Source organism: Callorhinchus milii, unplaced genomic scaffold (assembly GCF_018977255.1).
Source record: "Callorhinchus milii isolate IMCB2004 unplaced genomic scaffold, IMCB_Cmil_1.0 Scaffold11, whole genome shotgun sequence".
NCBI lineage: Eukaryota > Metazoa > Chordata > Chondrichthyes > Chimaeriformes > Callorhinchidae > Callorhinchus > Callorhinchus milii.
The window spans coordinates 8,317,576-8,334,146 of record NW_024704752.1 but is presented as its reverse complement, the minus strand read 5'-3'; the positions used below and the strand labels follow the sequence as shown (position 1 = coordinate 8,334,146).

At 43.4% G+C, this 16,571-nt stretch overlaps 1 protein-coding gene across 1 annotated transcript in view; it reads right to left on the bottom strand.

Annotated features, from left to right (window-relative positions):
• Positions 1 to 309: 309 nt before the first annotated feature.
• Positions 310 to 16,571, bottom strand: part of mecom (MDS1 and EVI1 complex locus) — a 305,523-nt gene continuing 289,261 nt past the window's right edge. The window contains exons 11-17 of the mRNA XM_042339033.1: positions 15,060 to 15,226; positions 13,356 to 13,433; positions 11,616 to 11,785; positions 10,223 to 10,367; positions 3,118 to 3,360; positions 2,374 to 2,572; positions 310 to 1,875 (exon numbers count right to left, since the gene is read on the bottom strand). Coding sequence (XP_042194967.1) covers positions 1,741 to 1,875; positions 2,374 to 2,572; positions 3,118 to 3,360; positions 10,223 to 10,367; positions 11,616 to 11,785; positions 13,356 to 13,433; positions 15,060 to 15,226 — 1,137 coding nt within the window. The 3' untranslated portion in view covers positions 310 to 1,740. The remainder of the gene's footprint in view (positions 1,876 to 2,373; positions 2,573 to 3,117; positions 3,361 to 10,222; positions 10,368 to 11,615; positions 11,786 to 13,355; positions 13,434 to 15,059; positions 15,227 to 16,571) is intronic.

Genomic DNA, 16,571 nt, shown 5'->3' with positions numbered 1-16,571 from the left:
CAGCAGAGGAATAGAGGAAGAGTGTTCTAGAGTTTGAGGATGTAGTGGCTGCAAGCACAGGCATCGATGGTGGAACGGAGGGCATGAGGGACAAGCAGGAAGCCGGAGCTAGTCGAGCAGAGGCGGCAGGTAGTGGATTGGGGAGTAAGCAGGTCAGAGAGGTAGGGAGGAATTTGGAGAACATTCTCCTCTTTCACTGCTGAGACAGCTATGTACTATTGCATTGCCACAGCAATGACCACACTTATTATGGAAATAGTCATCTGCCAGACAGACACCAGGACTGAACAGCACTGCTGGCCTTAGCTTTTATTTTTTTTATTAGCTGTTCCTCTCATTATATTTTTTTATTTAAATGCATAACAGATACATTGTACAAAGCATTTAGAGAAAGTACCTCAACTTGCCAGCTATTTGAAATGAGATATAAACAAAATGAAACAAAAACAAAAAAAAGACAAATTTGCTCAGCCATGTTGGGCTAAATTAAACAAAGACAATCTGTTCCTTTTTTTTAAAAAAAACATAAGTTTGGCACATTTTTTTTTAAACCTTAACTGTTGCCACTGAATAAAACACCACACAAGCAGACAAACGGCTTAAAGTATCAGGTACAGGTCTAATCAGAGGAATCATGCTACAATGATTGAATCATAACTGTTTACACAATCGAGTCAGCTTATCATATTAACAAAAAAAACTAATATCTAGTCATTAGGCAGATTCATTAAAATGCATAAGATTGAATTATTTTAATTTTTTTCAATTTTCAACACTATTTGGCACTCGCGTAGATCAATTTATTCCCCATACCCACTCTTTCCCCTCCCTCAAACTCCCGCTTTTATACACTGGGGATCCGATCATATAAAGCACCTGGTTGTATGTGTGTGTGTGTACGCGCGCTGGGAAGTGCTAGTATATAACACCATCAAATAAATAGCAAGTGGCTGCAACAACTTTTTTTGTTAAAAAATATTTGAAACCCCTCCCCCTTACATGGTTTACCAAAATGATTGTCTAAAATTAAAAAGTGTATTTTGAAGTTTAATTTTTTGCATGACGGGATTGGGCATGTGTGTAAGAAGAGGAGAGAAAGAGTGGCACCTTTCAGTGAGAAACCTGTCACTGGATTCTGTGTAATAAAGTTGATTTTCAGCTTCACACCCACACACACACACACACACATATGGAAAAGAGACTTAATTGGTGCTGAAAGCAACCGAGAAAGCAACCCAAATTGGAATTTGTACACAAGGAGCCACCGAATCTCTCCCTCCCTCCCACCCCTGCCCCGCGCGCAATTCAATTGAATTTTATACAAATGATTTCATTTTGATAAATTGAGTGCTAGGATACATGGAAAATGGTCAAACCCTCCCCTAGTGAATACAATGGAAGACACTCTCCAGACTGCTGAGGTAAAAGCTCCCAGTTGTGTTCCTAGTCGAAACTACTAAGTGTCGCATCGTTCCTCATAAAAATGCAGCTGCCTTCACTGTGCAAAACAAACACCAGGAGAATAAATACAATTCCTTTTTTTAAAAAAAACTAGCAGTTTAAGGTCACGAGATTGGGGTGACACAGCAGATTTCTAAGGCTTTCTGCTTGAGAGTCTCTCTCTATAAATAGACACAAAGGGAAAAGGATAGAGGGGAGGGGGAAAGGGGGTGGGGGAGAAAAAAAAAGTTATGCTATGTACAAAGCTGGACTTGGTCCCATCCGGTTATTGCAAAGAGGTCATACATGGCTGATGGACTGGATGGTGCTGGGCTCTGCCCCAGCTCTGGCCATGCTGTGCCACACATTTGATCCCTCGCTGGATGCAGAGTGGATTGGCTCCTTATCAGACAGAGATAGCATCATGGCATATGCCTAGTAAAGGGGGAAGAAAAAGCACACACAAATAATAAAGTTAGGAACTTGACTGTTTGTTTAAGGCAGATGTGCTCATTACAACTTCATCTCCCCTTTAGGTGTGCCCTTGGTCAGCCTGTCAACCGCACGATTGGTGGGTGAGCATTCAGCCACTCTGCCCTCCCCCTCCATCTTCTGGAACTCTCTTCTGAATTTCCTCCAGCTTTTCCCTCTCTGCTTTCAAAGACCCACTTCTTTAACTTTGCCTTCAATCACCCTTCCAACTGCCTCTCCCCTTGGCCTCCGACTCATTCTTTGTAATACAAATGTGATGACTCTTCCACCCATGCTTGAAGAGCATGGTATAGTTTACACCTTAGGTCACAGAGGACACTTCACAACTGGGTCATTGCATCAGGACATGATCAGGGGCAACCCCAAAGATCTCCATCAAACATAAAAGGATAGTGTTCCGTTAAAAGCAACACAGTGATTGTTACTAGCTCCGAGGCTGACCTGTGACTTGGATTTCCTATATAAAGGCTGCTTTAGGTCTTCCGGCAGGTGTGTAGTGCTGTATGTGGTCAGATTGGCCTCGCTGAATTGACTTGCCTCCGGCTGCCTCGCGCTGAGGCTGTCCGTGAAGTGCCTGATGTGTTCCAGGGCGGAAAGGCCACCCTTTGCTTCAAGTCTCATGTCATCATCTTCTTTGTAACTAAAAGTGAAAGTATGAATGTAAGCATCGTACAATAGAGGGAGAAAAGGGTGGATGAGCAAAGCCCATTCAGCCCATCAAGCCCAATGCTTCCACAGTCCATGCACAGTTAGCCTTCACTTGTTTCACCTCCTAGTGGAAAGCTCTCTGGACTCTCTTGTTAAACCTCCAAAGGCCATGAAGTCAAGTTTCAGATTCTCTCCAATCTCCACCTTCAACACTGATACTGCTCCCAACAACACAGCCATCATGTGCATTGACAATGAAGCTCTCTCGAATATGAACATCTCCACAGCCCTCATCCTTCTCTTTAATAACCCGTACAGAGGTGCTGTGTTCCTCATTCCTCTGATGAATCAAAGGGGAGGAGAAGGTCTCACTCAGAAGCCTTTATATAGCTGTTCAATGCACTCAATCTCCTTTCCTTCTCTCACAGCCCCCTCACCCAAAAAGGCCATTGTAAGCCAAAGCTCTCGACTGGTTGGACAAGTTCAAGGGTCAGGCAGACTATACAAAAAGGCACGGCACTCCCAGCAAATACACACCTGCTGGGGGATTCCTTTCCATTTCCCTCCATTTCCCTCAGCTCATCATATTGAATTCTGTCTTGGTCATCTGTGTCCAGTTTACATACAATCGGTTCATTCAGGGGTTTTCCTGCCAGGCTAGATCCAACTTCCTCTTCATCCTCTTCCTCCACATCTTCCACTACCTCCTCATCCTCAAGCTCGTCAGTCTTCTGGCTGGTCACAGGGACTTTCTCCTCCTGGCAATGACCTCCATTGATCCTTCAGGAGGGACGAGAAACATAAAGAGTAAGAATGAGCATTGGGGTGTGAGTGGCTAGGACTAGAGGGGTCTCAGATTCCACCCCCAATCCAGTTTTGGCTAATGGGATGTTGTGATTGGAGAGATGTGTAATGGGATGTGAAGTAAAGTGAGTGTAGCAGCAAATGAGTTGAGTGAGAGGCAATTGGATCCATTGCCAGGATACACACAATCGCACTGTACTCCCCAACCCTCCAACTCCATCTGCTCTTTAGAAATATTAAAGCCTGAAGACCAGCGGATACTTTTAAAACCAAATTAAATCATTGACTTTATATTAGTTACAATTCTGCAAATTGAAGTGTGTGAATCGTCTTATGTCTTTAAGACATGGTCTTGAGGAAACTGATTTTACCTCATCTAAATGTCCCTAAACCTATCTTGCTGGATGGGAAGGAAGGTAACAGATTCTTTTGGGGTTAAGTTGGCTCCAAGTTAAGATGGCTTGGAAAAGAAGGTTGGAATCAATCTCCTATGTTCCAGTGCCCTCATAGCCTACTCAGTCTTAGACTATCTGTCCTGCAGGACTGCCTTTATGTGGATGGGTTCCTTAAATATACTGATGGGTAGCATGGCATATGTTGGTGTCTGCACTGTCTCTACAAGTAGTCGAAGTGGCATCCTGAGCAGTTAAATTTCGGGAACATTAATCACGGCACCAAGACATCTCTTTCCCTCCCACTTTGTTGGGCATTCTTCCTGCTCCGGTCTGTTTCTGTGTGACCAGCTTTGACGTGATTAGATACAAACAGCCCTTACAAGGTTACAGCCATCCCTTTGGACTTTACACAAGAACTCGTTAGAATGCATCTCACTTGAGAGGAATACAAAGGCTCCAATGTACTGGGAGGTTCACGTTCCAGCTCAGGGCCCTTCCAATTCATTAACATTACACTAACTGTTACCAGGTGCTGGGCTTTAACAGCAAGTATGTACAGACATTTGCATGTTTACACACACTCACACATACAGAAGAACACACATTCATACAGGGGCACAAAGACAGATAGACATATACACTCGTAGACACAGAGACGCACAGACGCAGTTTGGGGCCCTTATTTACACATCACTGTGTGGCAGTGATCTGGGTTCTGAACCCACAGTTTTCACTGCTTTTATACAACACCTTTGAGTTCACTGTCCCAGTATAACACAGGTTGGGTGAGAATTTTTTTTGGGGGGAGGAGAAAGGGCTGTTAAAGATCAGTGGGAAAATTCCACTGCCCATGACTTCTGGGATATAAATAGACTTTTCGGAAAGATCCGAGCCAACCAGCTAAGGGGCACAGTGCCAGCAGACCACGCACGTAGTGATGTCATCAGCCCTTAGATGGGTCGCACTTACAGGAAAAGCGCGATTTGGTAAAATGTCTTGGGATCGCGGGGCAGATCGAGTCAGGCAGTGTAGCACAGGACCTTTCTGCTGACAGTGTCACAATAGCCAGCAACAAACTACACACACACATGCTCTCATTCACCCACCCCCCTCCCCTCATGCCTGCCTCTATGTACCACCCCTCTCCTTCCCCCATAGACCAGCCACAGAACCAATTATCATAATTGGCTCAGAGATTAGACTCTGTACAAAAGGCAGGAAATAATCTGTTAGCAATATTTTTTAAAAATGATTTATTTAGCAATGAAGGCAATGTTGAAGGAAAGCAGGAGAAATGGGCAGATATGTGATCAGATTTGGCCAAAGCGAGCACTGGGGCCAGGGACTTAACCTAATGATTGCCTCTTTGTGATATAAAGCAGGGCTCAGTGCGATTGCTATCTTTAGGTACAGGTTAGAATTGTTCTGCACACAATTATTGTTTCCAACGTTACCTCTTCATGCCAAGAGGCATCAGTGAAACATGCTTTGTTTTAAAACTGAACTCAGGAAAACTCACAGTTTAAATATTCTTGAATAAATAAATGATACATTCTGATTGTTATCGTGCCTGCGCTCTTCTGTTCTCGCCTGCAGAACCTACTTCCTCTGCAGACGTGACGTGGACCCCGCACACAGTTCAGCATGATTTTGGAGTGCAGTGTGAATTCGGGGCAGGGGGCTGCAGTCAAGCCAGACAAGCACTGGAGCTCCGCCTGAAGAAGCGAGAGTGGTGATCTCAAGAGCGAGAGTCATCTCACTATAGTATAGACACATTGGATGAGAATCCAATTGGTTTCTGCTCTCATTGAAAGCTCTCTGGCACTTCAGTGTTTGACCCCAAGTACTTTCAGGGGATTTTTTGTTTTACAGAGTCGGTCATGTTTTGAATAACACTCAGTAACAAATGTTGACTTCAGAGCTTGAGAAAGCGGTGAATGTGCAGAACTCTGAAACTCAGTCCGTTGTTTGATGGCCTCGATGGGGAACAGAAAGTGTAATTCAGGCCTCCTGTTCCATAAAGGACCACAACTGGAGGAAGAACCATGTCACAATAGGCTTGAATATGTGTAGTCGTGTGTCACTGTAGTCATGTATTATTGGAAGCAGATTGCCCTGTTCTGGTGGGTAGCTGCATGCTCAATGGCGAAGCCTTGGGTACACATGGTCCATTTGCACCTTGGACTTGGGGTTAAAACCAGTTTCCTCTTTCCATTTGTTGGGGCCCTGGCTAAAACCAGTTTGGGGGAGTCACAACCCAGCTCCTAAGCAGGTCTGGGTTCATGCAAAACTAATGTCTCTAATTCTAGACTAAATCAATACACTAATTCAGAGAGTCCACAGGTGGCTGGTGTGGGAAATGCAGTATTACAATGGTGCAGTAGAGGCAATAGTCCAATGTAGGGTTGGGTTACCTTGTCAGGGCAGAGTAAAGAAAGCTGTACTGTACATCTAACTCATTATGCTAGACCCAAGATACAGCCATTATCTATAATGAGTTAGATGTACAGTAATAATAATAATCCTTGCATTTGATAAAACGCTTTTCACGTCAGGAGGACGTCCCAAAGCGCTTCACAGAACACACTGTAAAGTGAATTGACTGTATATTTGTGGGCGAACGCGGCAGCCAATTGCGCACAGCAATGTCCCACAAACAGTCGTAGATTGAAAATGACCAATTTATTATTGTTTTTGGTTTTGGAGGGAGGATATTAGCTGTCTGAAATGAGAGAATTCCATTTCTCACACCTTGCTGAGTTCACTGAAAGTTGGGACAGGATTATGGAGAAAGAACAGGTAAATGGGACTGAAAGTCCCAGCTTTGCCACCTATGTCCTAATCCATACCAGGTTCTGCACCTCTATCACCCCAGTTCCTGGCAGACTCCACTGGCTCCCTGTTACAGAACAGATCAATTTCAGGAGCTTCATTTTCAAATCACTTCAAGTCCCGACACCTCCCTACTTATCTGCACACATCCCACTCCATCCACCGCCTTCATTCAGCTGGCTGGTTCTTCTGTATGACCCTCATCCCCTCTATTCCACGAATGGTGGCTATACTTTCAGCCACTACGTTCCAAATCTCTGGAGTTCCCTGCCTCCATCCCTCTGTTTCGCCTCTTCTGTTGCCAGTTTTCAAATCACACTGAGGACTTTTCCCTTCAACCATGCCTTTCTCTTTCCACTTTGGCATCAAACCACGCCACTGTAAAGAGCTCCGAGACACTACCCACGTGAAGAATGCAAAATTGTTGTTGAAAGGATTACTTTGAAAAAGCCAGCACAGACACTATGGAGTGAATGGACTCCTTCTGTGTTATAAATTTCTAGGGTTTTAAGAAAATAAATCTTTGCAACTTAATTGCAACAGGCCATTTGCAAAAGACCAAGACGCTGAATTAGAGTCATTCCTTGATTGATGCGGGACATTCATGGCATCGAGACAGAACACAGAGAAGAGGGCGTAAGACTCCAAACTCCAGTTCATAGCTCAGTCACCACCACATAGACCAGGCCTTGTATCAAACAAATAAGATGATTAAGAAACAGATTCACTAATTACACTTCCAAATGCAGTAATCTGCAGAGGATAAAATATCCATCATAAGCAGCTGAAAGTTCAGGAATCAGAAAGGAAACCCTGGGTGACCTCTAACCTCGTCCCTCTTTACCAACTTCCTGGACTCTTACATATTGAGGCCAGATGTTGGCAAAAAAAAGCCCCAATCACCAAAAGTCAAAGTCTCCAACACGCACGTAACTTCAATTTAATCTTGCATATTTCACCTTTGATATTTCTATAATTCTTGCTACCCTTTATGGGGGAAAGAAAGAAGGGAAAGAAATGAACTGGGAAGATTTTAATCTGCATAATCTGTGAGATTTCTAAACGTTTTGCAATGTTAACTGGGGAGTAAAAAAAAAATATTTTTTAAAAATGTCTGTCTAATCTAGATTTCATCGCAGCTCCAGAGGTTAATGGAACCGGGCTTTAAGTTTAACATAATTCCTTGTTAGGAAGCTAACAGAAAAAAGAACGTGTGGGGATTCTAGTCTGAACTAATGTTTTTGGAGCGAGTCCCTTGATGCACCTCTAGTTCCCAGGAGTCGCCACTCGGAATCCTTATCTACATTAACCCCTACTCACTGCAAGTTGTCCACTTCTAAACAATTTTCCACCCATTGCCAGTTTTAGACCAACTAGGCTACAATTCTCAGGTTTATATTAAACTTCACTGTTTGATTATTGGGGAACATTTGCTATCATCCAGGTTTCAGCTCTGAGGTTTATGAAGCCCCTAAAAACATAAAGCAGCATCTCACCTATTCCTTAGGTCTTTTCATTTGGGATTTCCAGATGTCATGTCCAGGTGTCTAGTAAACATTGAGGTCAAGACACTTCACATGACATCTCCAAGTTGACAGATTGTGCCTACCTTACAAACCATCAAATGAATTTGCACTGTACAGTTTTACGGTGAACGTATTCAAGGTAACTAATATCTGCTTTGTTGATGCGCAATTCTTCACTTCACAAAAGTGTATGTGACCCTCTTCTTCCTCTTACCCTCCCCTACTTTGTCCAAGATAGTTTTGACTAAATGCATTTCAATTAGTGCTTGTGTAAGAAAGAACTTTCAATTTTAAAACAGCAAAATGTCTCAAATCACTTTGCATGTAATTACTGTCAAAGTTGGGGTGACTGTTTTCGCAGCCAAGCTCAACAGTCATTTGCACATAGCAAGGTCCTGAAAACAAGCATGAGACCAATTTATCTGGAGGACTATTGGGCAGGACACTGGGAGAATCTACCTTCTCTTTTCAAATAGAGTCTTTAGCATATACCGAAGGACAGGTCTTGGTTTAACAATTGCATTTCCCAAAAAAACTCTCTTCCATCAATGCAGCATGTCTGTTCCCAGTAATGTAGTGGAGCGTCAGCCCAGGCTGTGAACTCAAAACTTGAGCTACAGTAGTCCGTTGTGTCTGATTGAATTCTACAGCTCTCCTTGCCCTGGAGACCCACTGAAATTGGACACCTTCCCCAAATAAATTCACAATCTTGTGGATTGGGGGTAGAATATTGCATTACCACTTGGACCAAACTCTCTCTCTATATATATTTTTAGTACTTCACAGAAAATTGTAATTCTCCCCTCCCCAAGTTTATCTACTTAATGACATTTGAATGGTCATTACTGTTGAGTGGTTAAGGATATAGGATTCCATTATAAGTAACGTTTCCCCCCCGGGCTAAGAAATTATAAAAACAAAGATTTTGTTGTTAAAACAGTGCCAAAATTATTCTTTTGATATGAGTTTTCTTAATCCGTTGCGGGTGTGAATGATTAAAAGGGGAGTATCCCTTTTCAGGGTGGGGTAACCCAATAGCCACAATGCCGGTCACATCTGACAACTCAAGAGACTTCTCGGTGTTTACTAGTCGGTCAGTGTTCAGCTGCTACTAACTGATGTCTTCTGAGTGACTGACACAAAGTCTACACAAGAGAGTCCAATCCTCGAATTTGTAACACACTCTCCCTCCCAAAGCAAGCCAAAGGAAAATTGCCAACTTACAGGACTGAATATTTGCTTAAAGTTTTTTTTATTCCTCCACCCGCCTTTAACAACAACAAATTACATTTGTGTAGCGCCTTTCACGTCAGGAGGACGTTTAATGCGTTTATCGTCTCCTATCGCGCCTAGGTTCCCTGCTCTATCGTCTCCACTAACACAAACCTACTTATCTCCTCCAGGCCAGTGGGCTCCAAGATCCAGCCATTTTTGGCTTCTAGTAAGCGGGAGCATGTCGTGCATGGCGTGTGGGAATCCTGCTCCAAAATGTAAATTGCGCTGGAGTCTACATGGTTTGGCAAGATGTACGACCAGTTTGGTTAAATAAGGAACACCATAGAAAATTGTATATTGGACTCCAGCATTAGTTCTAAACCAGCCAACAGGCTGTGTGTAATTTATATGTAACCCGTTATACATCTGCTGCAATCCCCCGCCACAGATGTCTTGATTCTGATGCTACTCTCATTTCCCGACAGCAAGCTGTTGGCTCTGAATAATAATTAGCACGTGACTGTTAAACACCATGGTTTCCGTCACCAAATAACATAAAATGCAGTCCTCAACCCATTCTCACCTACTCTGTTTAGCCTTGGTGCTGTCCTACACTGTGGGCCTTTACCTTCATCAAAGTCTGGAAAAAATTACTTAACGATTGGGCTATTTTGCATGATTAACACTGCTAGCTTAACTAGTGAATGGTGTGAACATAAACTGATGAGTTTGGAATGGAAATCAATAAAATATTAAACGGCAAGAAAATATGTCCTCTTCCCCTTAGCGTAGAAATGCAATGTATATGTTCTTGTTCCCCACAACCCCCCCATTATACACCCACTTCACCCCACATACTACATTGCTAACCTTTCCTCTAAGTGTCCTGGGGAACAATCAGCGCGATTACTGTTTCCAATGAAATTCCGGATTTCTGTAAAGTAGGAATCTTCCTTGTCGTCCAGGATGGCACCGCTTCCATCGATTTCGGAATGAGGGGAGGAGTTTGCAGTACCTGTTGACAGTTCACAAGACAGACCTTTTAGTGTTGGACAAACCAAAACTGCTCAAAACGTCCCCAAAGAGGGAAACAGCAAATCCTTTAAGCCTTTTTATTAAATAGTGCTATTGATCAATCCAATCTACTTTTCTCTTCCTTAGCAACTAAGCCCACCCGCCCATATTATTTTGTTGCCAAGTTTTTGCCCTATTAACTACTATTAGGAGAGATCTGGCCAGAAAATCCTTCAGGGATTAAGACTGCACAGCTGATGTCTACTTGTCCAATGCCCATTTTCTCTGGACTGAGATAATATTTTGCACTGGCCTGTGTCCAGTTACCCAGTGTTAGTGTAAATCTCTAGTTACAGCAGCTATGCTCTGTTGAGATGTTTTGCCAAAATAAACTGTTATCGCCCTCCTGTTTCCTGCACAACATCTAGACTTGCTTCAAAACCAAGGCAACAGAAGGAATACTGAGTGCAGCTTGAAATAAATTGGATTTCTCTTTTTCTCTCTCTCTCTCTCCTCCTCTGCTGAAGGCATAGACTCAGAGAGGTCGACATGCCTTGCCCAAGTGCTAATGGTTCAACTGTTGGCAACTACAGCACAACTGAATCTGATCCTATCCTCAAATGTCCTACACACACATCTTCCAACAGGGGTCTGGCCTTCGATGAGGATTGGGATTCCTCACTAAATTGTCCTCCCTCTAGCCCAGAAGCACTGATTTTAACAGTAGCAATCTAGCATGGACCATGGATTGCACTTGGTCTATATGGTTCTGATCAGTGCCTTCACCAAATGAACCGTCGGGAAAAAGCTGGATTTCTGTCTTAAGCATTCAAACATGTTTGGGCAAATCCTTTTAAAGAACAACAAAATCTAATCAAACTGAGGGGGGGGGGGGATCCTCATTTGATATAGAGTAGGGGGATTTTCAAAGCGCTTTACAGGATTTGACTGTTGTGTGCAGTGACTGTGTATTTGCATTGTAGGTGGGACACAAGAAGGTATATTGCAGGCAAATACTAGGCCACCTTGGCAGCCATCTTGAGGTAAGCAGCCATATTTCAGTGATGAAGGATCCCAAATCCCACAGTTCAAAAGACATCAGAAAACAGCAATGACAGATGTCTAAAGGTTATACGGTCCATTACGCACTTGCAGCTAACATCTCAAGGCCCAAATCCCAAGGTCAGTGTACCAAAACCCAAGGCGAAAACTGTGTCCAAACTCCTGGTTCTGGAGCCTGGCTGCTTACTGGACATGTTTCCGTTCTCGTGCTTTTTCAGATGCCTGTCCAGGTTGGTCTGCTGCCCGAAGCACCTGTCACACAGGTGACACTTAAAAGGCTTCTCCTTGTTGTGAATGTTTCGGACGTGCCGCTGGAGGTTGGAGGAGATGCTGAACGAGCGGTCGCAGTACTTGCACCTTTAAAACCATAAGAAATGCAAAGGTTAGTAATGTTTAAATGCATTCATTTAATATAAATAATGGCCATCATCGCCAGTCGGGCCTTCAGCCTTTCTGCCCGCCCCCTTTGGAACTCCATGCCACAGTGTCTTCTCACCCCCTCCCTTGCCGCTTTCAAGACCCGTCTCAAGGCTTTCCTCTTCGACTGCGTCTTCGGTCACTCCTACCCCCATCCTCCCAGCCCTCCACCCCTCCTGATCCTAACCCCCAGCTCGGGTGAAAATCCGACTCCTTCAGGGCTTTGGGACGTCTTCCTGTTGTGAAAGACACTATACAAATGTCATTTGTAGTTGTTTATAAAGATTGATTGCTTACACATTTGAATGCCCCACTCCCCACCACTGGACCTCAGCACAATGGTTGGGCCCTACGATCTCTGCGTTTGTTCCATGGAATACTGGTGGAAATTTAAAAATTGGTATTCTGCGAAGTGACACTTCTGGCCCAGGGAGTTGAAATAACAAATATGAAGGAAGACTTTGTGCTCCACATCAAACCACAGCATCTATGGGGTTTCATGCAGGCTCTCTGTGTTTCAATGTCTTGGGCGACATTGCATTTACAAAGTGCTTGCCTTGCTCTGCAAACATGTGGCGCAACATCTAAGGAATGACAGGCAAGGCCAAGATTTTTCATGCAAAATTATGTCTAATGATTACATCTTTTCTTCTTCCATGATTAGCCTGCTCGATTACCAGTCCCAGAACAAGCCGTGTTATCTTTCAAGAAAGATTGCAATAAACAGACCAAATGTTTAACATTGTGCCAGTATGTGCAGTTTAGTCTATCAAGCTGGTACCAGAGGCATCAGTTTTCATACCCTGCAGCCATTTAAAATTGCCTGGGTCTTAACTACTTTTCTCCATGAACCGTTAACACAGACATAGAATTATTATGCTGAATGTTGTTCCTGGCAGACCAGTGACAATCTTTATCACCCTTATTTTTCATCCTGCTTCCTCTCAATTACTTTCCTTTTTAAAAAAAATAAAAATACATCAGTCATATAATCATGGCCATTTTTCATTGCAAAAAAAAATGCAATATGCTACTAATTGTTTCAATCTTGGAAAGCACTTAAAAATGTATATAGCCTGTGTGACATTTGTGGTTTGTATGAGTTGTATATGGGATGGAGGCCATACTCCACTCATTCAACTCCGTAACTGTAGTCTCAGGTCCACTCTGGGTAGCAGTGCGACTGTATCTGACATTGGGGAAGAACAGCGACAGAGAGCAAAAAACTGTCGCTCGTGACTTGTAAACTGCTGAACAGTTATCTCGATGCTGGCAGCCAGGCTGTTGAATAATCTGTCAAACTGTATAAAGAAGGTGGGCACTCCCGGCATTGCTCTGACTATGCTTCTCTGTATGAGAGGCTGCGTAATCGTAAATGACTTGTAAATGTTCACTTTAAAACTGCTGCCTGCACTCTCTTCTTACAGACAATCATGAGGATATGTACGCTATCTACACAGAGGGAATTTAGAAGATCGGGACTCTGCATGGTAAATCCCAATAAACTCACCTGTATGGCTGTTCTCCAGTGTGGGTCCGAAGGTGCCGCGTCAGGTTTGCTGATCTTGGAAAAATCTTACCACAGTATCTGTTATAGGAGGAGTCACAAGATGAGGCCGTTGCTGTGAACAGACATGCAAACATTCCCCTGCCTCCCTCGCTCACCCTTACCCTCAGTCACCCCGCCCCCCTCTTCATTCACTCCCTTGTCACCCCCCCTCCCAACTAGTTTGGAGCACTGGGAGTAGCGGACAATTTTGTTTTAAAGAAAACTGTTGTTTATTTATGAACAGTAATTTGAACTGTTAATTTCATCCTGAAATAAAGATTGCATCTTCTAATCACGAGATCTGATGGAACAATTATTTGACAAGTATTCTAATACTGATGGAAAACTGGTGGTTCAGCTCTATTAAGAAATGACGGAATGAGAGGAGGGCCAGCTGGCCCGTTCAGGTCCACTCGTTCCACAGACCACGTACCTAATGGTCCCCACCCCGCCCATTTACATCTCCACAGGGAACGATGTGCATTCAATATAAAAACATAAGAATACGAAGGTCTAGCCATTTCACCTTCCAACATCCTGGCAGTCGCATGCACGTTGTGTCCCAAACTATATATTGTATCGCAAGATATTATTTCCTAAAAGAAATCTATTTAATTTGCTTTTGAAAGAAACGTCCAGAATAATGATTCATGTCCCACATCTCCACTATACAACTCTGGCCTGCCTCCCTCTGTGGCATTCCTCGCTAACTCAGCCCAAGCAGCATAGAGACATGGATTATTTGCTCCCTCACCCCCTGACTCTATATACCCCAATATATACCCTGTTCTATGATGGAGTTGAATCGATAAGTCAACTGCTTTTGTTGTGAGCCATTTCTCTCTAGCCTCTCAAAAGTTTGCCGAATTTAGGCAGAGAGCTGAGGAAACTCTTCCTGTTAAGAAGGGGTGGAATCGGAGATCCACATACAGCTAGTCCTGGAAGTCTAACCATCGTGCCCAGAGAGACAGGAGAGTGCCAGACAGGCAGACCCAGCAATCTTCACAGTGATTATGATGGGTTCAGCGTTAGTCCACAAAATATACAGTTAATTTATTTTACAGTATATTCTGTGAAATGCTTTGAGACATCTCGAAGACATGCTAAGTTGCTATTTCAAATGCAAGAATGATTATTATTATTAGTCCAATACTGTCCCTCAGGAACATTGAGCATTGCTGGGAGTTAAAGCTATCTACCCAGTGACAATTCCTACATCTGATGCCTAAAGTCCTGGCTCCTGCTGGAAAATGCTCTTGCGTGTGGGTGTTAGGCAACGACACAAGTGGGCTTGGCTGAAGCACCTCACAGCCTGCCAGCATTCACTGCGTAGCTCACAAGTGAAGCTAACCGTCTTGGATAAGTAAATACTGAAGAGCAGCCAATGCCCAAACAATCATACCCCGTGACCGGCTCTTCACAAGAGGAGGGGAGGCAATTTTATTTCAGTGTAAATCTTTGGTAAGATTTGGCATTTGCTCAGAGTATGGAGTTAGGACTCGAGCAAAATAAACTGCCCGATTTTTCCATTTTCTTGCAGGACAGCTAAGTACAGCTTCTGTTCGTTAATAATTGCCACTAACGCAGGAACAATGCGTCGCACCAGAGTAAAAGGTAGCAACGCTTTGGCACCATTCCGTGACCTTGGCAAGAGCCAGTGCTTACCTGCAGGTGTACCGCTCCTTGCCTTTCCTCAGCAGATTGTCAGGAATGACGGACGGGGGAGCTCTAAAGTCAAACATGGAGGGGACAGACTGGAGGAGATCGTTGGCTTCTGGCTTCAGTGAACTGAAACCTTCCAGTTTTTCTGCCATGTTCTCAATTGCTGACATCTGTGAGGGAAGGAAGGGGTGGGAGGACGGGGGCAAGGTAAGGTGGACGGAGCAAGAGAGAGAGAGAGAGAGTTAAATGCAACATTTTATCAAAAATGCAAAAAAAATATTTTGGCTACTAAAACTGATGGTGGGGGATATCTGCAATATTTAAACAGACAAAAGAAACACTTAAAACACAAAAAGGCACCTTATTGGAAGCAATTAATAAGGAATTTAATAGATGTATTAATTTGATAGTTGGACCTCACTCATCTAATCTCTTCCTCTCAAACCACAAGGAGTCTCTCTCTCATCTGTAATGTGGATTTAGTAGTTTTTTTAAAAAATTTATTTTAAATCCAGTTTTTCTCTTTATGTATCTACTCTTTCCTCGAGCCGTCGTTTCCAGTTGGGACGAGTGCTCTCATTCCGGGGTGTTGCGGAGCGCTGTGGACTCCCCTCTCACACTCAAACTCCCGGGCGCTGCTTACAAATTGCATTGCACAGGGCACCTCTGCCAATTTGCGAAATGTCTTTCATCAAAACATTCGAAAATCTCCAAGGAAAGTCGAGATGCATTTACTTGTCACGCAGCAAATGTGAAAGCACCAGAGTCTGGCTGCTCGCAGACTTGATTCATAATCATTCATCGCTGCTAAAGCATTCCCTACACAATGCAACTGGACAGCACATTTGTCAATATGAAGGATCCTGACATCATAGATCAAAGGGCAGACATAGGTAATAATGATGCTGCTGTATGTTGCAAGGGAATTTTTCCCCCTCTCCAAAGGCCGTAGTTTCTGTGAAACTATAAATTTTTAAAGCTCCATCAGATCTCATTTCTTTAAAACTATATTTACAAAAAAAAGCACAGGAATGTTTCCTTACTACATAAGGATAAGCGGATTACAATTAATACAGAAATAACTGGACAGTGGACAGCCTTTAACCTGTGGTGCCTCACAGCGATAAAAGGGCGCAGAGGTCATTGTGCTGACTAGTTAAAGGAAAGGATAATGAAAACGCAGCAAGTTATTTTATTAATAATTCATACATGGAAACAGTTTCTAGCAAATGATTTACAAATAAATCATTCCGGTAATAAGATTTGATCTCTTTCTCTCCATCCCCCCCCACCACTCTCCCCTCCCCCGAATAAAGCGTGTAGTTACTATGCCGACCTATTTTTAACGTGTAATACCCATCTGCTGAAAGGGATTTAACTTTAATACGATTGCCTGGGTTCAGGGGAAGGTTGATCGAATGTGAATTTACAGGCGGTGTTATCACATCATGGCAGGACCTGGGTTACATTCAATAATCACAATTATAGCACCCGGCAATTTAACCCACAGCGTGG